General features: G+C 43.9%; 1 protein-coding gene across 2 annotated transcripts in view; it reads right to left on the bottom strand.

Moving 5' to 3' along the window:
• LOC147684253 (putative cation-transporting ATPase 13A4) overlaps positions 1–27,673 on the bottom strand; it is a 296,688-nt gene that overhangs the window by 190,279 nt on the left and 78,736 nt on the right. For both annotated transcript variants that reach the window (XM_086944650.1, XM_086944651.1), the window contains exons 4-6: positions 8,829–8,899; positions 2,706–2,786; positions 504–573 (exon numbers count right to left, since the gene is read on the bottom strand). In XM_086944650.1, coding sequence (XP_086800776.1) covers positions 504–573; positions 2,706–2,786; positions 8,829–8,899 — 222 coding nt within the window. The remainder of the gene's footprint in view (positions 1–503; positions 574–2,705; positions 2,787–8,828; positions 8,900–27,673) is intronic.

Here is a 27,673-nt window from a genome sequence, read left to right as displayed (position 1 = left end):
ATTGACATTAATCAATAAAACTGATATTTTCAAGGTCAGTATGTCTTGATAGAACTCGTGCAAGCTGCAATTGAGCACTGGGTCTATGGTGTGAAGATCTCCCTGAGTTTGCTGAAGTAGAGACTGGGCATAATAACATAATATCCCTGGGTATAATTATAATTCATTTAAATTGGGGAGTACTGTTTTTGGGGATAGTTGGAACTCTATACAGTAAATTAGCCACTCACAACTGAAAGAGCTGTCATTGTATTAACCTGATTAACCACATCAATGCTACAGCAATTCATCCTCTGTGCTGATAATCTTTGACTCCCATGGTTCATGACGAGCTCAGCTCGTCATGAGCACATGAGCAGTGTACTGCATGACGAGCTGAGCTCGTCATGAGCATGGAAAGGGGTTAATAACTGTTTAACCTATTAAAAGTCATTATCAGACAATTAACTGTGTTATTTATTTGTTTTTTTTTTACACAGTAAGAGTCCAGGAACCTTTCCTACCTCTTTGAAGAGCAGTTTCCAAACAGGGAGTACTTCTACTTCAATTGCATTGGGTCCCACTATCAGTTTTCTACAAAGAACAATTCCTTGGTTAGTAATTAACACTGAAAACATGCATGTATAAATCATTGCTTTCTGAGGTTCCAGCACCTTGAGCACAAGTTTGGAAAGACTCTCCATGCCTCAGATCCCATGACCTTCTCAGGATTGGGAGACATTGACTCCTCGTGTCTGTGAACAGATTCTTATACTACTTCAAGCTACTTGGTCATCGATGAAGGGAACATTTACCCTCAAGGATGCAAACTTGGATTCAACAGAAGTAGCAGCTGATTGCATCTTCCCCACATGTCCCAGTGAATGCCGCATCATCAGAGCTGTGATGTTTCCAAGGTCCATGCACGAGCAGCTTCTCCAGTCCGGGTCTGTTCATTGCTCTCTTTCAGTCCTTCATTTATGAGGCTACAAACAGGACTACAAGTGATTCAATGCAAAGAAAAGCCTGACTTGATGAGATCCTCAGTCATGGACAAGGGAATCTTGACAGCCATGCATCTGTCTCCTCTGACCTATGTGTGGAATGAAAGGAACAAGCAGTGGATCACTGGAGGTGCCTGGGTAGGTCTCTGGTGTGTGAGGAGTGTGCACACTCACTGCCTGCAGCACTGTCGTCACTTCACAGAATGGAGCCATTTGTCCCTTTACACTGATGCTGGCTCATGGAAGGCACAGCAGAAGTCTCTGTAACATCTCACTGATACTTTTTTGCTTGTCACAATAACTGCCAAAGCCTAACATGGCGACTTACCATGAATGAGGTGGCCATCTTTGAACAGCAAGGCTATGTCGTGGAAGCGCCGGATCAACTCGAACTACGAGAATATGAGCTGCAGCTTTTTGCGGTACTTGTGTTTCTGGTGCTATTTTTTTTTTGCATGAAATGCAAAATGGACAGGAGGATGCAGTTGACACCGAAATATAGGTCTAAGTGTAGGTTTGGCTTTTTGTATAATTTTGTTACAGCAAATTACATAAATTTCACACACCCCTACTTACAGAATGTGCAATTTGGAAACCAAATACAAGGACTTAGGGCGAACAAAGCAGACACAAGGAGATGATAGACGGAGCGCTGAAACTTTTCAGACACTCACCTCCAGTCACAAATCTGGGTTGAAGACTGATTTGCATATAGCTGTGTCTGAACTGGGGTGGCGTAGTGATCTAAAGAACGATGATGGATTCAACCCAGATCTGTGACTGGGGGTGAGTGTCTGAAAAGTTTCAGTGCTCCGTCCATCATCTCCTTGTGTTTATTTTGTTTGCTCTAAGTTGGCAGGGTATGCCCAGACGTGGGTCCCTTTCTCACTCACTTTGCCACTGGATTCAAGCTAGCCTTGCTGATGAGGAGTGTTAGCCCAAAACCGGTCCCGGGATGCTTGTTTACGGTCCAGTGAAGACATGGCTTGGCAGTTCGGGTTGTACTATTTCCATGAGGCACAGGGTCAAGACTGATTTGCATATTGCTGTGTCTGTACTGGGGCGAAGTGAGCTAAAGAATGATGATGGATTCAAACCAGATCTGTGAATGGGGTTGAGTGTCTGATAAGTTTCAGGGCTCCGTCCATCCTCTCCTTGTGTTTGCTTTGTTCGCCCTAAGTTGCCAGGGTATGCCCAAATGTGGATCCCTTGCTCATTTTGCCACTGGATTCAAGCTAGCCTGGATGATGAGGGCTGTTAGCTCGAAATCGGTCCTAGGATGCTTGTTTCTGGTCCAGGGATGACATTGCTTGGCAGTTCGGACTGGACTGTTCCCATGAGGCACAGGGTCAAGACTGATTTGCATATAGCTGTGTCTCAACTGGGGTGACGAAGTGAGCTAAAGAACGATGATGGATTCAACCCAGATCTGTGACGGGGGGTGAGTGTCTGAAAAGTTTCAGCGCTCCTTCCATCATCTCCTTCTTTTCAGTGTGGCAACCGTGCATATTGAAACAATTTGAATCCCAAAAACAATATTTAAGTGCAGTAGAAGATCTCAGATAATTAGCCCCTTAAACTTTCAAAGAGTTTTTGCTCAGTCCAAATGTTTTCGCAGTGCATGTAAGTGCTGCATAAGTTCTTAACTAGAGTGTAGTGCATTTAACATCATTAAATTGTAATGTGCTGCTCATTTTGAGTGCTGGGTCAGGGTCTTCCTACCTGATTTCTTGTTCTTCACTTGTGAATCCAGATCCAAGCTTTGTGTGTATGTCGGTGCAGGAGTACTTTTCCTCCAGAGCCCTGAAATGAGAACACAGGAAATTGTTTTGCATATAGTATAATTGGCAAATATCTGATACATTTACATTCATCCAAGAGGCCTTCTTATTCCTTTACTTCAGATTGACTACTATTCATTGACCTAAGCTGATTAATATAGCTCAGTGTGTTAAGGAGCCTGCTCCACACACATTTGAGCAACTACAGGAACAATTCTCCAAACTGATTCAGTCTTTCATCCATCTAAGAAGGATAAAATGTGGTCTATTGAATCAGTAACTTGGAAGGGGTGTGAAAGGTTTACAAATGCCGGATGTATGACGTTACAACGCATGCTTTTACCACGCATGCCGTTACAACGCAGTTTTTACAACGCATAGCGCTTTGGGGTGCTGGATAGTGAATAGTTTAATTTACTATTCCAACTCCAGTCCCCGTGGATAGTAGGGAAGGTGTTGGATAGTAAATTAAATCTATTCCCTATCCTAGAGCGCACCCCAGCGCAATGCGTTGTAATGGTTTGCGTTGTAATGGTTGCGTCGTAATGGTAGTGCGTTGTAAAAGTTTCGTTGTAAAGGCTGTTTACCCAAATGCCTGCTTCAATATTGGTAAAGTTTGTAATCTTAGAGAGGCAGTCTGCCAGGACCCAAGATAGCTACTTGCTAATACAGCTTCTGCGACTGGAACCATAAATATATCACTATCCTTGTACCCTTCACCATCTGTGAACTTATAGCCGACTGAGTAACAGAAGGCACAGAAGATGAGCTGTCCAAGCAGCCTGCCAGTCCCAGTGCCACAGCTAGAGCCCCTTCTACATCAGTGCTATGATGGAGTGCCACAACCTGGGGGGGGGGGGTGTCAAAGATGAGAGGTCCAATGGTGGACAGAACAACCCATTATTGCATCAAAACCTATCCCCCAGGTTAAATGGCCACAGTGGCACAAGCAGAACAGGCTAGTGTATTCTAGGGCATCCTTAAGAGAGGAGGTGAGGGACAGTCAGTGGTGGTGCCCTAGCCAATGGGGCCTGGCTGGGGTCATTAATTGTATGCCTGCAACATGAATATAAAGGAGACCCTACCAGTGCCCAAGAAAAAACACAAAGGTACCCGAGCACTACATGGTGAGGCTGCATGGGCTGCAGGTAGCACAGCACCTCCACTGGTAATGCCTTGGCATACAGACTGTGCAATAGTGTGACATGCAGCCAGTGGCGTATCACGGAGAGTCTCGGGTGCTGCACACACATCAGCCACCAGAAACACCAATACACACTAGGGCCCAGATTCATCAAAGGACTGCGTCACTCAAGGTCACCCAAGGGCAATTCAATCCTCAAGTCAGATTTACCAAGCCACGCAAAGCCACCTTGTGTAGCCCCGCACGGCAAGTCTGGAGCAACACACCGTTGTGAAATGTATTTCCTTGGATTACTCTGAATTATTAAAGTGTTACATGGGTGGAGAGAGTGTGTTCCCATGCATCCATCCATGCTCTTGGCATATTCCCAGATTTGCCAAGGGAAGTACACCTGGGAATGTGTCAGAATTGTACACCTTCTTGATAGAGGAGCAATGCATAGAATATCTTTATTTTGTCTCATTGTTCAGCCACATTTACATTTTAGTCACCCGCACAATGTATCTTAGGAATGGTAGTTTTGATTTTAACATGCTTAGCAGTGTTTTAAGTGGGCAAAATTCTGTCTCTGCTGAGCACTCATTTCTGTCCTTGACAAAGCTGCCTCAGCAAAGGAAATCTGGAGGCCAAAAAATCTATAAATCTCGGTGACAAGGCTGTACCTGACTAAAGACTTTGATAAGGAGGGCTGGGAAAGTAAGGAGAAGGACCAGTAGGACGAGGATGATGACCAGTAGGAGAATAAGGGCCAGGAGGTGGACCACCAGGAGGGCTCGGATGACCAGAGCTACATGAACAAGAGAAGAAGATCCAGGCTCAGGGAGACCTAAACCATGAGGAGAAGGTTACCATTGCCAGAGAGGACCAGGAACAAATAGGAAAGGAGCAACTGGACATGGAAAACAGGAGCAGCAGACCCAGGAAAACAGATGAAAGAGGACCAGCACCAGGAGACTAATGGAAGGAAGGATCAGAGAAAGGAGGACCATAGAGATCAGATAAAGTAGAACCAAGAGGGAATAAGCAAATGGAACAGGATCAGGAAGACCACAAACAGAAAGGACCCGGTTTAGCAGAAGGCCCAAGATCAGAATGACCAGGAGGTATATAAAGGACAAGGAAGTCCAGGCCCAGTGGGGCTAGTATCAGATGCGCCACGAGGGCCAGGCTCAGGAGAATCCTAAACCAGAGTGACAAGAAGTACATGAACCAGGGTAACACGCAACATGGGAACTAGGAAGCCCCTAAGCACAGGGATGAGAAACACTAGACCCAGGAAGAATATTACTAGAAGGACTATTATAGAGGAGACCAATGTCAGATGGACAAGAACAAGGTCGAACAGGGGGACCAGGAGGGTCTGAGAAACCTAGGCCAGTAGCACCAGAAGACCTGATGCACGAGGACCAGCCAAAGGACAAAGGAGTACCGGAACTAAGACCAAGATGACAGGGGACCAGGAGAAGAAGGTGGGCTAGGAACGGGGTTTCCCCTTTCCCTTTCCAATTTTGAATGGAATGTATTGATACTTTACCAGTTCAATTACAATTGCAAACCATTGATGAGCTAATGACTCCTGGGGACCCCTTTCACTTTCAAAACCATGCTGAGAGCCTTGGGGGGGAGGGGGACCTTTTTTAAAAAATCAGAACTGATTGATCTAGGGAACACAGCCTGCTTTGAAAAACGTTTTTAATTTTGAAATTCATTCATAGGAATGGTGGTGTACCTGTCACTTGCAGCCCAACATCACTGTAAATACAGTCAATTACAGAGGGTCTCAAACTGGCACCAGCATATTAAAGATTAATAAGGCGGTCATTCTTCAAAGGATGTAAAGAAGAACGACTGCTGAGGTAACTTAATTTTTCTTTTTTATGTTTATTTTTTGTATTATTTCTTCATATTATGTCTGGTCTCTTCGACATACTTTGTCTTGTGCCATGTAGTTGCAAAGCGCTCCAATACTGTTGGTTGCGCTGCCGCTTAGAAACAGCAAAAACAATGTTAAGGAAGCAGCAGCAAGTACTCTATTCCCCACCTTTTTAAAGAGATCCCAGTCGTCATTGGCCTCCAGACAATATACTAAGGAAGGATGTTGCAGGCTTTCTTAAAGACATGGGGTTCTTGTCATTTTATGCTTTTTTGTGTACTTTATTTAAACATTTTTGGAGACAAAGAAAGCACAATTTTTCATTTATGATCCCAGAAAAACCTGAGGATAACTACTAAATCTATGTAAAGGTTTCTTTAAATCTTTCAACTATGGACCAAGGACACTGTTGCAATGTGTTCCCAGAAGTCCCCCTGCACAAATGGAATCTGATGTTATCTCTTCCATCTGCTACTATCCACAACTGAACAGCAGAGTATCTTAGGACACACTCCCTTCAGCAGAAAACAAAACATGCAACTCCGGTAAGATGATAGTTAAGATTCGCAGACAATAGAATGGGCACTGTGTATGGTCAAAAGTCATGGATCCAAGAAATTTAACTTTTTCTTCTAAGACGTCCATATTGGGCAGATGTTGCCAGTGTCTTGATAGCAGACTGCCCAAAATCCTTTGCTGATTCATGCGCACTTCGCCTTTGCATATTCATGGTCCGCATAGCCCTCCCAGATCAAGAATTCTAGAGCTGGACCTGATGTGATCATACATAACACAGGCAGTTCAAGACTTGAATGTGAAGCCTGAGCTCAGGAGGTGCGGCTTTCCTGAGAAAACTCCCTGCAATCAGCATGAAGACGTCTGAATAGACAAAAGTACACAACACATTGTGTCAGACCTGATAGATCTGGAACGTATGCCCACTCCCTTGTGGTGCTGTTGGGACACTTGCAACAAATCTTTCGTTACATTTACAACAAAGATTATTGCTCAAGGTTTACCCCATATCTCATGCACACTCTTGGTTGGCCTGTTTTGACCAGCATCTGTCAGCTCCAAAGCTAGTGCTGGCATTCAGCAGCAGACCAGCAAGCATGTCATGGGCCCTGGTGCAAGCCATGAAATTGGCCCTCCTGTTGGGGTTGTAAAATATAGCAATTATCAAGGTTTCATGTCCCGCCTGACTGAAGAGCCTTATCCATGGCAATACCGGTCTTGGGTTGCGTGTATTCTGGTTCTGGGAGGACCTGACCTGGCAGTTCAGGCTTAACTGTTCCTAATGGAGCAGGGTCAAGACTGAGATTCATATGGCTGGGTGTAAACTGAGGTGGCATGATGTGCAAAACACAGAAGGACTGGGGTGTTAGCCAGAGTAACTACCATCAGCTGAGATTAATTCAAGCATTCCACCCATTACTTTTTTGTATACTTCAGTCTGTCACATATTTGTCATTTTATTTGTTACAAATTTGCCATGAAATTTGCAACTCAATAATATCATGCAATCTGTTATTCAATATGTCCTGAAGAGATTGTGCTACACGCCACGTAGGCAATCTGCACATCTTGCTGTGTAGTGAATATGCAAGTGGCCATGAAAGCATATACCAACTATCTGGCAACATAAGTACCAATGCAATGGTATATACGGTCACCCAGAACTAACTTAATCCCATCCCCTGGTAGCAGTGGTGAGCTACCATGATGTACAATAAGGAGCCAACCCAGGAGCAATAGAATCCTAGCCGCTGGGGCAACTCTATCCACCCAGGAAAAACTACATGAATCTAACACAGGAACACCAGAATCCTGGGCCCTTGGGCAGTGCTACGTCACTCGTAAGTACAACATAGAGTATTCCTAGCTGTAACAGAATGCAAGCTTCAGGGAACAGGGATGTGCCACTAGGAAGTAAATTGTGGAGTAAACCCAGGAGAGGCAAAATCCTCGTCCTGCAGGCAGTGCCAGACTACCAGGAAACCACACATGGAGTCAACACAGGAGTGCCATCTTAGCCACTGGTGGCAGTGCCAGACTACCAGGAAACCACACACGGAGTCAACACAGGAGTGAATGATCCTAGCCCCTGGTGGCAGTACCAGACTACCAGGAAACCACACACGGAGTCAACACAGGAGTGAATGATCCTAGCCCCTGGTGGCAGGGCCAGACTACCAGGAAACCACACATGGAGTCAACACAGGAGTGACTCAATCCTAGCCCCGAAGGCAGTGCAGAGCCACCAGCAGTAACCTGGAGTACTAGTTGAGTGGAACAGAGACATTATGGCAGACAATCTGTCATTTAACCTGAGAATTATTCTGTTATTAGGTAGATGCAGTACTTGGCTGTGGTGAAATTTTGTAGTGTCTATAAGAGGAATGCATTAGTCTAGGTGAAGAGGCAATAAGGAAGTAAGAGGGATAAGAACGGGAGTTGGGGTCAGATGGAAGTTAAGGTTGTATCATAACCACAAGCTTCAAATGCCATTTGTCCCTTTGTCATCAAATGTTGGAAGGGCCAGGCATATTTGAGACTTTGCTTGCCAGCGACCACCGAATAGAAGAGCCACTTGTGGCATGCACTGACTGAAGACAGCAAGGAGAAATGACAAACACAGTCTTCTGAAGTGACGGAAGAGCAAAACATGGTATGCTCTGGTTATGGGCAGCCAGAGAAATATCCAATGGGTCTACCAAAGAGGAAAAGAGGATCTTTTGGTTTATAAACAGATGTAATACAGGTAGGTTTATCTTTAAGATGGATTACTTTAGCAGGCTTTATCTGGATGGCACAGAAGGATTGTCTTTAATAGGTGTTGAAGATGGTGGAACTTTTGTGTTTTTCCTGGGAGTTGTGTGACTTGCCATTGCAGGAGCGGGGACTCTGACTCAAGTCTATGCCAGGCTCTAACAGGTCTAAGATGCCAGAGGCGATAGGATGCTTGAACTTCCCCCACTCCCAAATATCAACTTATGGCTGGAGACATACAGTTCATCACTTGTTTGTGTAGAGAAAATGAACCATACCCAATTTTCGTGAACCGGTTCTCCGAGCTGTCCCAAACATACCGAATCTTCTGTACCTGAATGAATCGAACCTGCAGAAACAAACATGACCTTATTAGTCCACGTCATTCTACCATAGTTTGATCATATAAGAGAAGGTTACATATGCAGAATTCCAAATATCATCCTTCTAAGAATTACTCTTAATGAGTTTTGGGTCCAAAAGAAAGAGTACTATGAGAAATGAGTGCTTCCTATTTATCCCCACGGGATTATTCACTTTTTGGACACCCTGGTTTATGGACTTTTGCTATGAATGAGTCTCACTACCAAAGGCTCAGTCACGATTAGCTCTGTACAAATGGAATATGGATTGCTAACTACAAGTGTGACTTTTCTTATGATACGGCCCATTGCCGCTATGGTAATATTCTCTAGGCTGGTTGAATGTAAACTCATTCACACACTTGTGTGCACATGTGTGGGGCTGTGTTTAAGACCACCCTCCTACTCAGGCAATAAACTGTGCACAAGTAAGCTCTACCAGAAGGAACCCTTCATGGATCATTGTTGAGTTATAGTGCTTTGCTGTGTTATACACTATTGGTAAAATCTTGAAATCTTCCCCAAACTGCAGTTTCACCACAGTTAGATTGAGGGACTAAGATGACGCACCAGTATTATGGTAAGTCATGAGACTGAATTCAGATCTGAACTTCAAGATTGATTTTTCTCTGAACAGGCTCCTATATATTTGAGCCTTTGACTCACACTACTGGGTCACATTGATTACTCTGCTGGTCTGCTGGAAGATTAAAGGCCCTCTCACACAAAAGGGTAATTAGACAGAAATTAAGCATACATGTGCCTTAAGACTGGGGTACAAGCGGGCACCACCTCCCCTGAGTAAGCCTTGGACTGCTCTGCCTTTCTACCCTGAGAGAGTCACGTGACACAACAGATTGCTTGGTTCTCAGAAGACAGAAGATTGCGGACTAGTTTCTTGTGAAGGACCCACATCCTTCACCCCCAACGACCCACTTTCTTCTAGGTCCCTTTTATAGTTATGCCTGTAGATTTACAGTCTCAGGTTGGGTGTATATTGGATAAGGTGCAGCTTAATTCCTGAACATGGTGTCATATATATTTTAGTGCATATTAGACGCAAGAGAGTGCAATATGCATCATTAACAACCTGTTAAAAAAGAGACAGAGCATTGGATGCCCACAGGCCACTTGAAGCTCTTTCGCTGTACCCAAAAAACATAAGAAAAGTCAGACATTTCTTGGATGGAAAAGGGAATTGAAAACTGCTCTGGGAAAGACTGCGCTTGCTGCCCAACATGTACACCACCCGTCTGATTGAAAGGTGATAACAAGGTCTGCTCTTATTTTCAATTTCATAATAACTGCCTCTGTATCAAAGCTGCTGTGGTACTTCTGGTGACTACTTGTGACCAAGCAAAAAAATATGTACTTTTTAAGAATTTATTTTTAGCTATTGACAGGGGCAAAATAAAATGTATGGAACATTTGCAAAACAAGTGCACACAATTATATATAATAGATATATATATATATATATATATATATATATATATATATATCTATATATGTATATATATATGTATATATTCACTGAAAAATACAAAGATTAAAGGGACATTACAGTTAAGTTGACATTTCACTCGTACAAAACGAGAGAAATTCAGCAATTTTCATTAGCTGAGCTAACTATAACTCACGTCCCTGCAATGCTCTGCTTATGACCTCACATATTACATTACTCATGACATGAACAGTGACATCACTGATGGCATGTGTAGGAGAGTAGGGTCTGCTTCCTATGGTTACCCACACTTTTTGTTGAGCTTCACTGTTTTTTCGACTTTAGACTGGCTGTGGCCCTGCCAATCAGGCCCAGAGCCTAGCTGTACTCTCTCTAAATTAATACCATGTACTTTAGGTACATACCAGATTGGTTACTGAGTCACCCTTGTGAGTCCCTGTATAGTGTACCCTAGGTACCCAGGGCATAGGTGCACCCTAGGCCTACCAGGGGCTGCAGCATGTATTATGTCTCCCCTGGTTAGCCTTCCAAACTGACACCACAGGTCTGCACCTGCAGCCTGGGTAAGGTGGTGTAATCACCCCTTACTGGGATATAGTATTCCTATACCCATATAGATATACAGTCAGATATTAACCTGTAAGTCACTCCTATTACAGGCCTTGACAATCCTGGAGGCAGAGTGCTTGGTGTTGTGTGAGAGGGTGCCCTAGCATGAGCTGAGCCCCTCTGCAGCTTTCTGAACCATCTCCTTATAGCTGTTCTATGATATAGCCATACCATATACTCTTAAGTAAATGTAAATGTAAATGTATTATATGCATTATAATCCTTGCGGTTAATGCTAACTTTGGTTTGGCTTTATCAAAACATGTCATGTGTTACACACGCCGCTAGCCAGGCCGGCGACCGGCGAGACACCACGGCCCACAGGAGCTGTCCCACTTCAGGTCCGCGATCATTTGCGCATGCGCACCACTGACCCCCTAATGTACTGACGCATTATCAGTGTACACCACACTGTCTAGAGGGGTCTTCTTTTAACACTGTGCAAGCAGGACAGACACGACGTGGCGCAGCCGCGAAAGGAACATTGGGACACGCCGATACGAACTGTTCTGTTTAGTTTGCTGAATTCATGGTTTAGTTCTAGAAAAATTGTAAAATAAGACGTCACTTATGGGACTGTTTATTTGCTGAACGAAAGTAATGTGACCCTAATACCTGAAATCTTACATGCCAGAGACAAGTGGGGCGCAACAGCACACCCTCCCCTGCAGACCTTCACCCTCACGATCTACCGCTCTTTTGCAGCCGGCCCGCAGGGTTGTAGGCTTTGCTATATGTACTGCACTTTTGAATACTAATAAACGTCTTACAAAAAAAAAAAAATATCAAAACATGTCATGTGAGTTGTCAACACTTTGGAATACTACCCCCCCACCACCAGTCCTGGCGGTGGGGGTAGCATCCCACCCTTTAAGAGAGAGAAGACATGTAGTTACTGGTTTACCTGGTTAAAGTGAAACAGAGCCCTGGCATCACAAAAAAGATGCTGCTGCCACAGACATGAGTCTGCCCACCTGCTGCTGGACGAAACTCCAGCAGGGGAGGCCTGGACAATAGGTTTCCAGTCCAGGGAGGTGCTGGCACCTCCCCAGACAGGCTTTAGTGTATTGGGGCAGGGTGGGTTGCATTCAGTTATTAATATCTCCAAGAGATCTAGCGCAAGGTTTCATCTGCGCAAGCTCCACTGGCTTCCTGTGGACCAGCGGGTGCAATTTAAGGCCCTTACTCTGGCCCACAGAGCCTGGCATGACTCAGGCCCCTCCTATATCAAGAAGCGTGTGGCTTTTTACATCCCCCACCGCTCCTTACGCTCTGCCTCTCACGTCTGATGATTACTCCTCGATTCCGCCGATCCAAGATGGGGGGTCAGTCACTTTCAGTCAAGGTTGCCATCCTTTGGAATAATCTTCTGGTACTGCTGCGCCGCACTCAGGACTTCCACATTTTTAAGAAACTACTCAAAACGCATCTTTTTAATCAGACCACTTAACTGTTTTCTGCTCCCTGCCTGTAGCTCTCTCCGCGCCAGGACACTTGTAAATAATCGAGCGTGTTATAAATTACGTATAACATAACATAACACTGCCTGGGGCACACAAGGTGCTCCATGCATTTCCCAGTTCAAACTGGTTGCTGGGGCACTCTGCCCCAGCTCTGGCGCAAAACTGGACAAAGGGGAAAGGGTGTAACCACCTTCTCCCCAGGTCCTCCCATAGGTGGGACCATAGAGTTAGTCCATCTCCTACTTTTACTATAAAGATAGATCCTCAGTCACTAGGACTTCAGATCACCCTGGACGAAACTCTGCTACATATATCTTGGACCTTCGACATTCCATATCGACTGGAAGACGGAAGAAATCTCCCTTGTGGTCCAGGAGTGACCACCCGGTTCAAACAGGCACCAACTACATCTTTGCCAGTCTGCATTTCCGAGGCTCCCACCAGATCCTGAAGAATCTGCAAAACAGGACACGGACTTCCAGACATCTCTGAAGCTGACCCAAGCTCCCAGCAAAACTGAGTCCCGTAGCTGACACGAGAGACGTGGGACCGGAACTCCTAGACCTCCTGCATTTTGCAAGCTGCACCTACTTCACGAGGTATCCTGAAGTTGTGCATTGGGGTGCTTGAAGCCCCAGCCCTGAGCACCTTTTGCACCGAAGCTCAGAGGCCCAAACTCCACGACTTTCCCGTGGGCACACTTTGTGCATTTTATCTCGATGCATCTTTGCGGCTCCTAGTCCGTTGGCTAGTGAGCCCACAAGAAGACAAACCTTTGATTTACTTTGCTTTCCTGGTTGCTCCAGGCTTGCTCCAACGTCCCTGCGAAGGGAGAAGTTCCTCAGACCTTGCTGGTCTGAACTGAAGCCAATCTTGACATCCTGCATGGATTGCGATTACCAAGGCTTGTTGGGTCCAATCCTGATACCGACACCGCAGTTAACTAAATCCTTCATGGTACAGCTTGAATCCAGCTCCTGGTTGTCGTCAACACCTCCTGGACCATGTGGCTGAAGAGACAGCTTCACTTCTTTCACCTGAAATAACCCGACGTTGGCTGGCAGCTTCCCATTGCCATCCTGGTCACTGGCAACTGACCCAGACTCTGTCCCTTCTGCTTTCAGGTTCTTCAGATCATCGATCCACCCTTGGATCCACCCGGACACTTTTCCTCTGGTCGCCTGCAGCATTTCTTTGCAGCTCTCTATTGGAATCGACAACAAAACCCGACACGAAAAGAAACCTATGCACCCGGCTTCCCTGGGTGAGGTAACACGAGTACTCCGGTGCTCCCGTGGGTATTGACTCTCCAAGTGTCCTAGTCTAAAAGGGTTCTATTGCAGTTCACCTCCTTGTGCCCTTAATCTTTAAAATTGTAACTTGTTCATTTCCCATAGAAAGTCAATGATAACCCCCGGCTGTGTTTAGACACTGCACGCATCTCCCATGGGCCTCCTACTTCCTAACCTTTGGTTGTTCTGAGTAGCCCCAGCGATTCCACAGGCCCCAGGCCTGCTTTCTATTCCACACGTGGTTCTTATGCCACTATTTTAGTATATGGTTTGTGAGACCCCTAGGGCATAACGTATACTGTCCAACTTATCATATGCTAATTAAGTTCCTTGTATTGTACTTTTACCTCTGACCTCATAAAGAGTGCAGAGGGGTTGTGTTTAGATTAAATACATATATATTTGATATATACCTTGTGTGGTGTGCTTTCATTTGGTACTCAAGAGATTATAAATGGTAAAACAACTTGCTTAACTATCTTCTAAGTCTTAGCCTGAAGGCTGCTCTCCACTGCTACCACTAGGATAGCTTTCTAAAAGGTTGACTTTACAACCTACCGTCAATAAGGGTTGTTTGGACTGGTGCAAGGTGTCTCACAAGAATTGTGGACATCATATACCAGGCCAACTTCTCACAACATGGACAGTGACATCATTGATTACCTCACTGATGACATCTCAATTGACATCACTCATGACAACATCAAGTGACTATGACTGTTTTTAAACAGATTATGAATGTTGAATATATATACCAAGGTGTAATGGTGACTCAGTGAGCGTATGAGTGCCTGTATGAATGATTCAGCGGTTGAGTGACTGACTGTATAAGTGAGTGATTAGGTGTCTCAGTAAATACATGGGTGAGTGATTAGTTGTGTGAATGTCTGTATCAGTATGTAAGAAGATGTGTATTTTGCTGAATGGGTATGTGAGTTGCTATATGGGTGAGTGATTGGTCATCTGAGTACCTATATAAGTGTCTGAGTGTTTGTGTGGGTGAGTGAGGGGGTGACTACCTGTAAGGATGAGTGAGTGCATCTGTCAGGGACTGTATGGGTGAATGAGTAGTGTATGGTTGTGTCAGTGACAAAGTACATGTGTCAGTTGTATTTGGGTGAGTAACTACATATGTGATAGGCAGTATAGTTGAGTGTAGGAGTATTTGAGTGACTGTATGTGTGAGTGAGGGATTGCGATAGTGGCTGTATGGGTGAGTGTGTGCTTGGGCCAGTGACTGTGTATGTGAGTGAGTATATGTTAGTATCTGTATGAGTGAGTATGTGTGTGTATTTGTATGGGTAAGAATGTGGCTATGTGATTGACTGTATGGGTGAGTGAGTAGGTGTCTGAGTACCTCTTTGAGTAATTGACAGTGTATGATTGGCTGTATGGGTGTATGAGTGAATATGTCAGTGGCTGTATTAGTGAATGAGTGGGTGTATGAGTAGTTGTATGAGTGAGTGAGTTAATGTGTGTATAGACCTATTAATCTTTGAGTGGGTGTGTAAGTACTAGTATGGGTGTGTCAATGGTTTTGGCAATGGTAGTGTGGAATTTGGTGCGGGTGTATTAATGGTTATATTCGGATTGTGATTGGGGGCGGCAGAGATTCAGTGGATGATGTCATCAGTGATACCATCTGAGATATCATCAGTGATGTCACTGACCATGTCATAAGTGGTGTAACATGTGAGGGCATAAGCAGTGCATTGCTGGCGCCCAAATTATAGTTAGCTCAGCTAACTATAACTGCTGAATTTCTCTGGTTTTGAATGAGTTAAATGTAACCCTAACTATAACGCCCGTGTAACTTTGGATTGTCAGTGAATTTCTAAAGTATTTTAAATTCTATTTCATAACTATAATGTCCTTCTATCCTTTGTTTTTTTTAGTGAATTTCTAAGGGTTTTTAAATGTTATTTCCTATCCATAACGTCCCTGGAACCTTTGTTTTTTTCAGTGAATTTCAAAGGTTTTTATCATTTTATTTCCGAACTGTAACCTGAAAACTTTGAGAGTTGGTCTGTGAGTAGCTGTATAGGTCGGTGGCTGGGTGTGTGAGTGAATGTATGTGTCTTTGAGTGAGTGTCTAATATCTAGATAATTATGTAAGTGCATCAGTAATACCCGGGTGACTGTATGAGTGCATTGGCAGTTCCTGTGTGGTTCTATGAGTGCAGTTACCAAGGATACACTGCAAATACTGGGTGTTTTTGACAAAGTGTAAAACACATATATGGACACATTTTACATAAAGTTTCAGTGTAGCTATTTAGTAAGAAAAATGTAATTTTCTTCTTCACAGCAACACAAGAGGTCACAATGATGTCAGAAGTCATGAATACGAATGACAAAGTGTAAAACACATATATAGGCATATTTTACAGAAAGTTTGAGTCTAGCTGTTTAGTAACATAATGGTTTAACTTTATTTTAACAACACATTTGTAAAAAACAACAGTTGTAAAAAATAACTTTCAACATCAGTACTCACAAATAGAACATAACTACTGAACAAGGAACTTTCATTGGTTTACATATTTTTACATCTACATTGGTGAAGTGTAGCATATGTGACAAAACATTATCACATGGCACAGCAACAAAAAAATTCATGTGGTATAACAAGTATGTTGTACCACTTGAAAAGATACCACAAGAAGCAACTTAAAATTCCACAGAAAAAAAAGGAGAGGGACCATCAGCCTCCAGACCTCCATCCTCTTCTCCTGACAACAAAGTTCCAGCTGGCGTGCAGAGAAGATGCATTGAAATGTCACCCGAAATAAAGCATTTTGCTACCTTCTGCATCAACTATAATGCCATCATAACATCTGAAAGCAGTCTGTGGATCTGATTTTCCGGATGTGAAAAACGATTGTGTTTTTATTTGAATTCTTATTTTATTGCAACAGTTCAAGCACTGTGAAAAATTGTAAACAAAGAAACATGTATTAGGATTTCATTTTGAATATTATGAAACAAAAACAAGTTATAATGATGAAGTGGAAAGGAGACTTCTTAGATGCAACTTAATACTGCTGGTATTATAGTACCTCCATTAATGTTTATCTGTAGTAACAAAATGTAGTTCTGCAATGTTTTCTAAATTAATTTCCTTCAGTTAAAAACAGTCTTTCATTTCTAACAGTGTGCTGTACACAATTACCCTAATAGGCCAAATAATGTCTCATAAACACATCATTCATGTACATTTCAACAAAATAACACGTTTTGTTATTGTAAATTATCCTAAGAACTGCGATTCTAGAATAAGCAGATATAAGTTTGATATCTTTTAACATAGTCTTGATTTGAATAACATCTCTATGTCTTTGCACTCTGTCCATCCTATTTGACATCTTTAGTATATTGTGCGGTGTGTAGAGGTTGTTGGTTAGACCTTAATTGAAGTAGATAAACAGGCAAGAGTAAGTGATAAAGTATAAAGGTTTTAATTTACAGTGGCTGGGAGAGTGATGAACCCAGGTAGGATTGCCAACCAACTCTCAAATTTGCAGCAGCAGGTAGCCCTTCATATAGAGTATTTTGCTGAATCATACATACTAATCATGTGACTGACAATGGCCCTATTTGAGCAACATAACACAACTAAAGCCAAGCCTTTCATCCTCCTACATTCATTGATACAATCACTCCCTCCTTCCTGACTACGTGTTTATGTACTATCTGACTACATGTTATTTGGTTTGTACAATCTGTGTGTCCTAAACCCTTAGCTCAAGCAGAATGCATGATCTGACTGCTTGTTTTTTGATTTGTGCAAATTGACTATGTGTCTATTTCTACAACCTCAGCATAAACAGAATGTGTGATCTTGTTCTTGTTGCAACATATTTTGTTCATTCCTGTGTTTTAACTTTCCCTACTAAATTGACCTCAAAGCTGATTGTTTTACTTGCATCACTCCACTGTAACACCTCCTCGCACAATCATTCTCTGGAAGAACTGTCAATACTGGTTTGTTTGATGTACCAAAGACTTCTGATTTGTTTGTAATATTGATTTCTACCTGCTGTCTGTATGTATCAAAGGTTGCAGCTAATTTCTCTCTGAGCTTGTGTACTATAATTTATTAACTTGAAACATTGGGTACATACTGCTGCCTAATCATGTACATTTCTGTACTGGTGAGCTTTTTCAGTGGCGTGTTCTTTGGGCACCCCTCCTCAATGTCTATACCAATACTTTTTTTACTAACATTTCCCCCCTTTAGTTGATTCTTTAACTATCTCAGAGGTTGTGTTATCTTCTTTCATCCTTGACCTAACATACATTCCTTTTCCCAATGTTGTGACTTCATCTTTACAGCAGTGTAATATTAATTGGAAGATACAACACATAACAATCAGCACCACAATTATTGGAAGTTAGTATTTAAACTGTCCAGATACCCAATTTGGAAGCCAACTAAACCAGTTTGAGAACCATTCATCTGGGACAACTCCTTCTTCATGCATAGTCTGTTGTAATTCGTGTAAAGTCTGTATGGCTTTGGTTAGAGAGCCCTTTTTGGCATCATTTCATAGAATAAAGGTAGTTCCTATTTTTGCACAAACTCCACCATCAATAGCTGTGAGCAAATCCATCACATATCTATTTTGGGTGACAATCATTCTCATAGCTCTTACTTCTTCTTTAATTGAATCGAAGCTGTCTTCAGTATCGTTCATCATTTTTATAAGTTCCCACATTGTGATCTGCATCACTTTGCATTTACTTTTATTTGCATGGTGAAGAAGGGTATTGACCCTCCTGCATTCACTTGGCTTTCACTGAAAAGTCTGAAGTCCTGTGGTATATCTTTGCATATGTTCTATCCGAAATACTCAGTTTCTCTTCTTGTTCATTTTTGGTGAAGAAGGGTAATCCTTTTGCTCATTGGGTGTTTTTGCAATGCTGAGATATCCTACCCTGTAATTATTAGCACTGGGGTATGCAGGGTCACCAAGGAACAGATGCCCTGCCATCTGGATGGAAGTTGGGCACAGGCGTTTTCTCCACACTGCCAGTAGTAATCCATTAGTCCAGAGGTGCCTTGTTGTAAGGATCCTAGATTTTTTTGTGGTGCTGCAGTTATGGTTGAACCCACTGGAACTGTACCATTGGCCTCAAAACATAAAGAAAAATGTGTTAATTTAATTACTTTAATTTTTTTAGGAGTAGGGCTAACAGGGATGTAACTAGATGCATATCCATTCCAAATAGGCTTACTTCCTTTAGTGTGTGTACCGCTAAGCCACTCCTCCCACATAAATCTTCCTGGGCAAGAAAATATGAGATTGTGACTCCACCCCTCTTGTGAATAAATGGCTCCATTTATTAACATTGCTGGCCTTATTTCACACCCATCTTGGGGAGTTCTGGGAATGTCTATGTAATTATTGCATCTAAGATCAGGATCGTATACCTCTAGCTTTCCCCGCTGTATCATACATTCTTTTAGGATTTCATGTCTTTTATAACTTTCTAACACTTGTCTTCTTCCTCCCATTTCTTCTAGTTCTTCACGGATCTGTCTGTTATGATTTTGGTTAAACTATTACTTGTTTCATATGCAGAGGGGCTTGTGTATCTATTTGTTTCTTGGACAAAATAGGACTGTATTTGAACTCTTACTTAAAAGAACAATGGATGGACAGAAGGCAGAACAATGTCATACAGAGGCCTAAATCCATCCTTTTTTTGCTCACCATGCCATTCCAGTTTGGACCCAGCTATATGCAAATCAGTCTTGACCCTGTGCCAATGGGAACAGTCCAAACCCCAACTGCCAGGCCAGGTCCTCCCTGGACTGGAAACAAGCATCCTAGGACCGGTTTCGGGCTTTCAGCCCTCATTAGCCAGGCTAGTTTGACTCCAGTGGCATTAAAACACATCTTCCATATACATTTCAACATAATAACACATTTGGTTATCTTAAGTTATCCTACGAACGTTGGTTCTAGAAATAGCAGATATAAGTAGTTTCGTTTTTTACAAAGTCTTGATTTGAATTACATCTCTATGTCATTGCACTCTATCCATCCTGTTTGGCATCTTTAATATATTGTGCTTGCTATAGTTGTGAAACTTCTTTTTGAAATGGAGATTTGTCCAGCTACAAAGTTTGTAATTTCAGTTTCTAGTTTTCTACCATCTACTCTGCATCAATCTAGCATGACTATGGCATATTTCCCATGCGTTTGTAATAGCAACTCACACCTAAGTTCTAATCATATCTTGATGGGTGTTTTTGGTTACATTTTTAAAGGCCACAGCTTTACAATCTGGTAACGTCAAATAGAGGAATCGTTCCAAATTAATTTCAGTGCTACAGGTGAACTTACAATGTTCACAGTTATTGTTCCATTTATAACAAAATAATTAATTCATATTCACATCCTCTTCCTCTAGTAGTCGCATTGCCATTAAAAATTCTTGAGTATCCTGTTGAACACTTTGAGAAAACATGGAGCTCTGTTGGTGTTAAATTGCCTGTCTCTGGATCCATATCCTATATGAATTGGATGTATACTTTGGATAAGAATTGACTAATAAACATTTAAAACCTTGAAGTGGTTTTGGAATAGGAACCAGTATTGACATGTTATGCACAGCTCTAGCTGGCATTTTATTGTCCTCAAATTTATTGTAACAGTACTTACATATAACTTACTGTGTGGACAAGACAAAGCGGTCCTCTACAAATAAGTACACAGCAAAAATTTGTCGATTATCATTATTTTCTTTTTCACTGTTTACAAACAAGTCAACAGTCTGTGTTTCAATCTTGTAGTGAGTGTGTTGACATACTCTGGTTTTCAAAGCACACTGCGTTAAATTTTGTAATCTCTTCTTCAAAGCTATCAACTATAATTCCTGTTTCCTGTTCTGCAAGTCCTCCTGTTATCAACTCTTCATTTTCTGTAGGGTCCTGCTCTGGACAAAAGGATTGAAAGTGCACATCATCACAAAGCTTTTCTACCTCTGCCACAATACCATAGAAAAGTGCTCTATTCATTACTTCTAATCATAAAGCAGGAATTTTCACATAGTACAACCTCCTAACTAAACGTTTCATTGTTGAAATCATAAAAGGTGCTTTGCCACAGTATCTTTGATAAACAAGGTATGGAGTGTTTCTCCAAATTTGTATGCTTTCTAACCTCGCAAGCATCCAATCCCTGAAATATACTTATTTTGTATTTTAAACTCCACCTTAGAATGATATGTAGAAATGTTCTTAGTATATCAATGGATTACTGTCAAACACTACTACAATACCAATTATATACAGGGCCTGACTATACCTTTCTCGTACCCCTTCTGCGATAACTTGTTCTACATTACTATATACCATCACCTCTTTCGCTATATGAGCGCCATTCTTCATTTCATAACATAGTCCTCTTTTATCAATAGTATGAACTAATGTATCTTGGAGATAGCTTTCTTCATTAACCCCTTCCCTACGGGGTTTTTCACCTCCTGTGCGGGAGGGAGGGGGGCCGCGCGCGACGCCGCCGTGCTGGTGATGAGCTGTATTCATGATGAGCTGAGTTCGTCACGGCCACACCCGTTTTTCGAACGTTCAGCACAGCGGGGAAATTATCCCCGCATGCAAACGTTCCAACGGCCGCGACGAGCTCAGCTCGTCATGAGTACAGCTCAACCGTGCCTCATGACGAGCTCAGCTCGTCATTAGCACGCAACAGGTTAAAGAAAGGCTCTGTAGTTTGAAGTATGTATCCATTCTCCACTAAAAAGTGTACGAAAGTTACTTCTATTGACAAATCTATTGTTCTGGTTTTGTCTCCTTATGTACAACACTATTTTGCCAAGAGTCTTAATTCTATTTATAATCAAAAGGAAAAGCGTCCTCTTCAAAGCAAGGGCCTTAGTAACTACTCCCTCAATTTGTTCTTTTTGTTCCAGTCCTTCTTCTATACTTCTTCATATTTCTCAATACATTTACAACCACTCTACTTTGACACATCTTGGCTCTGATTTCCTCAAACTCCTACTGTCTCCTGGTTAAGGTGTCCATCTTTTTACAGTCTTTTCATGTTCTTGTAATATAGATTTTGTCCACTCTTATTGTTTCTCATAGTTTGTTTTTTATTTACATTCTTTTCAAATCTTTGCAGGTGTCCAGAAATATTTTTAAGAAATGACTTTGTCCTCATATCAGTAGCTTTTTTTCTTTCACCACATTTTCTGCATTTGTCATTCTTTTGTGTGTCATTTCTGCAGAGATACTGTAGTTGCTTCTGTTGCTTTCCCCCTGAACTTTTGTAGGCATTCTAATTGTCTTTAGTTATGTTTATATTGTTCTGTAAAAAAATATATATTTAAATTTTTACTCTAGCCAACGTACCAAAAACTTTACTACTGAATTACATATAATCCAAAAACAGTTTTTTTGTTATGTTGCCGTTTTAAATCTACAGATAAGACTAGCTACATAACTACATGCACTTAGTTCAATATACCGAACCCAAAGCAAAATACAAAACGTTATTTATTAGTTAGCTTTTAACATTATATCACCCTTTCCTACAACACAACTGCACCATATCTCAGTTCTCACTTATACATGGTGACAGGACAGTTTATCCCTTCTGCAGTAAATTTTAAAATGAACATCAACTAAAGTTTAAAAGTACATACAGTGTCACAATACTGTAAATCTGAAAACACCACAGAAGACATATTTGTGTGCCTCTCTATCACTATGCCACCGGTGGATTTAGTATCTCACGCCAGACTCTCAAATTGTGTCACATTTGCGACTCGCAATTTGCGACTCGCAAATTGGGATGTACAACAGTGTCTCAGACACTCTTTTCAATTTCTAATGGGGTTGCAAATTGCATGCCTCATTTATATTAAGGAGGCAGGCGCAATTTGCAACCCCATTAGGAATGGCTAGCACTCCCAGGGATGGTGAACTGCTGGGGTCAGCAGACCACCATGTCTGTGACTGCTTTTAAATAAAGTAGTCTTTTTTTTTTGCAGCTCATTTTCCTTAAAGGAAACCGGGATGCATTTAAAAAGAAAAATGAAACTTTTCTGTTTCATTTTTTTAAGGGCAGGCAGTGGTCCCTGTTACCACTGCCTGCTCTTAGAAATATTTTCTCACATACTCACAAAGAAGAAGGGGTCCCCTGGGAACCCCTTCCCACTTGGGAGTGTTTTACCACCTACTTGAAGTAGGTGGTAAACTGAGAGTATTTTGCAGCCACAAATGCAGTCGCAAAACAATTGTACATGGCATGGTGACTCGCTATTAGAAAGGGACGCTCCTTCCTAATAAATGGAGTCACAAATGCTATTTTGCGAGTCAGTAAACTCGCAAAATAGCATTTGTACATGCATCTCCCATTGCGGCTGCAAAAAAGAGTCGTACATCTGGCCCTCAGTACTTTTCTACATAAATGTATCACATTTAAATTTTGCGTAACGGTGCATATGAAAAATGTGCTAATTAATCCCTATCAGAGCATATTGCTCACTAATTCTTCCTAGTACTTGCAAAGACTGTGTGACAGGTTACATACATATTTCACCAGATGGTTCAAAAACAGAACTTATTCCTCACTAAAACTTATAAATACATTTGCTTAGGGTTGAATACATGAACACTCCTTGGATGATTGAATGAGTGCATATATAGTGCCTAGGTGATTACCTGAGGATACAGGTAGTGCCTGGATGATTCCCTGAGTATGTGAGAACTCCATGGGTCCTTCCATATCTGCATAGGTACTCCTTGCTTGTTTGCATGAATATATCACTACTATCTGGGTGTTAGGATGAGTAGTGCCTGAATAATTAGAAAAGTGCATCACTAATGCCTCAATAATTCAATAAATGCATTGATAGTGGTTGGAGGATTAAATAAGTGCCTCTTTAGTGCCTTCATGATTGCAGGAGTGTATACATAGTATACAGGTGATTTATATACTGCATGGATAGTGCATATGTGATTGTTTAAGTGCATACTTAGCACCTGGCAGATTGGATGAGGGCATGAGTAGTGTTTCAGTGATTTGATGAGTACATGGCTGTTGCTGATGTGTTTTTGGCTGAGTGAAGAGGTAGTGCCTGGGTGTTTAGATAAGTACATGGGTAGAGCCTGAGTATTCAAATAGTGCATCAGTAGTGCCTGGCTGATTAGATGAGTGCATGAGTCCATTGTTGAAGTTTGAGTGATTGCATGAAACCAATAGTACTACTCTGGTGATTGTATTAGTGCAACAGTATTGCCTCAGTGATTGAATGAGTGCATAGGTACTAGATGGATGATAGATTCACTCTAATAGTACTGCCTGCTAAACTCCTTCCATGCTCATGAAGAGCTCAGCTTATCGTGAGTCACAGCGGAGCTGTGCTCATGACGAGCTGAGCTCGTCATAACTGCCGCGGTCCGCCAAAGCACGGTAAATTCCCCGCCTGTGCGGGAGATTAATCAGTGGACGGGGTCATCATGAGCACAGCTCCACTGTGAGTCATGACGAGCTGAGCACTGTGGGGGAATTACCCCTGCACAAAGGGGTTAATTGGATGAGTGCATGGGTTGTTCCTCAGTATTTCAATGAGGGCATAGGTTGGAAGTGGGTGTTTTGAGAAGTGCATGGGTGTTTGAATGACTACATAGGTACAGCCTTGGTGATTGTATAAGTGGATGGTTAGTGCCTGGCTGATTGGATGAATGCATTGGTACTACCTGCATGGTTCAATGACTACATAATTAGTGCCTGCGTGATTGCAAGAGTGCATATATAGTGCTTAGATAAATGAATCAGTGCATAGACAGTGTGTGAGTGATTTGATTAATGTCATAGTAGCAACTGACTGATTAGATGAGTGCTTATGTGAAGTACCTCCATTGCTGTTAGATACATAATAGTTGTGACTATATTTATGACTCATTGTTTAAGTCCTCCTGTCAATATGAAACTACCTGTTTTAGTGTATAAAACCTTTTCTACTGAGCTATGTGTGAGTGGCTCAGTGGGAGGGTGTTCCTGTCTTGGCGGCGAGGTGGGAGAAGGATCTCCCGCCGGTGGTTGTTCTTCGGATGCGCGGGACGGTGGCGAGCGAGAGGTCGGCGGAGCGTAGCGGGCCGTTGGGGGTGTAGAAGGAGAGCCATCTGTTGAGGTAGGCTGGGCCAGTCTTGTGGAGTGCCTTGTGTGCGTGGGTGAGGAGCTTGAAGGATATCCTCTTGTTGACGGGGAGCCAGTGTAGGTTTCTCAGGTGGGGGGTGATGTGGCTGTGTTGTGGTACATCGAGGATCAGTTGTGCCGAGGCGTTTTCGATGCGTTGTAGTCGATTGATGAGCTTGGTCGGGGCTCCCGCGTAGAGGGCGTTTCCGTAGTCGAGTCTGCTGCTGACGAGGGCCTGGGTGACTGTCTTTCTTGTTTCTGTCGGGATCCATCTGTATATCTTGTGGAGCATGCGGAGGGTGTTGAAGCAGGAGGAGGAGATGGCATTGACTTGCTTGGTCATTGAGAACGTTGAGTCAAGGATGATTCCTAGGTTGCGTGCGTGGTCGGTGGGGGTCGGGGCTGCCCCCAGTGCCGTTGACCACCAGGAGTCGTCCCAGGCTGACGGGTTGGAGCTAAGGATGAGGACCTCCGTCTTGTCCGAGTTCAGCTTCAGACAGCTGATCTTCATCCAGTCGGCAACGGCCTTCATTCCTTCATGGAGGTTGGCTTTGGCGGTGATAGGGTCCTTGGTGAGGGAGATGATCAGTTGAGTGTCATTGGCGTAGGAGATTATATTGAGGTTGTGCTGTCGGGCGACGTGTGCGAGCGGGGCCATGTAAATGTTGAACAGTGTCGGGCTGAGGGAGGATCCTTGAGGTACGCCGCAGATGATCTCGGAGGCTTCGGAACAGAAAGGGGGAGGCGGACGCTCTGGGTTCTGCCAGAGAGGAAGGAGGTGGTCCATTCCAGGGCCTTGTCTCGGATCCCTGCAGCGTGGAGGCGTGCGCGCAGTGTGCGGTGGCAGACGGTGTCGAAGGCGGCGGAAAGGTCTAGGAGGATGAGTGCTGCAGTCTCCCCATTGTCTAGCAGGGTCCTGATGTCGTCTGTGGCTGCAATGAGGGCAGTCTCGGTGCTGTGGTTGCTGCGGAACCTTGACTGGGAAGGGTCCAGGATTCAGTTCTCTTTGAGGTATCGGGTTAGCTGTCTGTTAACAATTTTCTCGATGACCTTGGCCCGGAAGGGGAGCAGAGAGATGGGTCGGAAGTTCTTGAGGTCTCTTGGGTCTCCCTTGGGTTTTATGAGTAGGGCGTTGATCTCGGCGTGTTCCCAGCTCTCTGGGAAGGTCGCGGTCTCAAGGGAGAGATTGATGATTTTGCGTAGGTGAGTTTGCGATGGAACTGCTTGCTTTGTTGAAGACGTGGTGCGGGAATGAGTCTGATGGTGAGCCGGAGTGGATTGTGCTCATGGTCTTGATGGTGTCATCGACGCTCACGCTGGTCCAGGCTAGCAAGGGGATGTGGTCGATGGTGTGCGGAGGGTCTGTTGTGTTGCTGTCTGTTGGGGCTGTCTGGGTGTTGAAGCTGTCGTGGAAGTCTGCTATCACATGCGGTCTTTGAAGGAGCTCTTCTTGACAGCCCTGATGAGGTGGTGGTGGTTGCGTCCTTGTGTGCTGCGTGGCTGTCCGAAGTATGTTCACTGTGCCATTTCTTCTCTAGTTTCCGGCAGGCTTGCTTGGAATCTAGGAGTTCTGGGGTGAACCAGCTGGCCCTCTTGCTGCTGTCTCTGTGGGGGGGTTTCTTCAGCGGGGCGAGGCGAGGGTGTTGGCGCAGTCCTCGATCCAGCATCTGAGGTTGTGGGCAGCGACGTCGGTGTTGAAGGGTTCGGTGGGTGGCCTGAGAGCAAGGTTTGCATATAGTTGGTCTCCGGTGATTTTGCTCCAGCAGCGGCGGGGGATCTGTTGGGTGCGGTGGTGTGTGGTGGGTTTCTGGAAGGTGAAGTGGATGCAGCGGTGGTCGGTCCAGAGGAGTTCGGTGGTGTGGCTGACGGGGACGTGCGGGCTTGAGGAGAAGACAGGGTCGAGCATGTGGCTGGCGGAGTGGGTGGGCGTTGTGACGAGTTGTCTCAGTCCGATGTTGGCGAGGTTATTGATCAGGGTTGTGGAGTTGTTGTTGTTGTTGTTCTCAAGGTGAAAGTTCAGGTCTCCGAGGAGGATGTAGTCGGTGGAGGTCAGGGCGTGCGTGCTGATGAAGTCGGCGATGGAGTCGCTGAACTGGGGGCGGGGTCCGGGTGGTCGGTAGATGAGGGTGCCTTTGAGGGTGGAGTTGGGGTCTGTGTGGATCTGGAAATGCATGTTTTCGGCGGTGCTGAGCGCGTCGTCTGTGCTAGTCGAGACCCTGTTGCTGTTCTTGTGGACGATGGCGATTCCTCCTCTGATTCCGTTGGTGCGGTCTCTGCGGGTGACCTTGTAGCCTTCTGGGATGCCTATGGCGATGTTGGGTGCGGAGGAGTTGTTCAACCAGGTCTCTGTCAGGAAGGCAACGTCTAGGGAGGTTGTTTTGAGCAGGTCCCAGAGCTCGACGGCGTGTTTGTGTGTGGAGCGGGTGTTCAGTAGTATGCATCGGAGGTGGTTGAGGTCTTTCTTGGCGGGTGGTTTGTCGGCTCTGTGGCTGGTGTAGCTGCAGTTCCGGCAGGTGAAAGGACCGTGTGTGCGTTTCGGGGCAGCCTTGAAGCAGTTGTGGGTCCGTCCGGGGTTGAGAGCGTGCGGAGTGCTGGTATCGTAGTGGTGGCGAGTGCGGAGGCCAGAGTCCCTGGCCTTGGGCATTGGGCACGGTCCAGGCGTGGGGGGGCGCAGACGGGCTTGCCGCGTGCCAGCGGCACGACCGCGCAGCGGCCGGCATGTGTGGGGAGGTAGGAGTGAGGAGCAGCTGGGAGGCGG

This window comes from Lissotriton vulgaris, chromosome 11 (genome assembly GCF_964263255.1).
Source record: "Lissotriton vulgaris chromosome 11, aLisVul1.2, whole genome shotgun sequence".
In the NCBI taxonomy this organism is placed as follows: Eukaryota; Metazoa; Chordata; class Amphibia; order Caudata; family Salamandridae; genus Lissotriton; species Lissotriton vulgaris.
The sequence above is the reverse complement of the archived record's forward strand: the minus strand, read 5'-3'. Positions and strand labels throughout refer to the sequence as shown.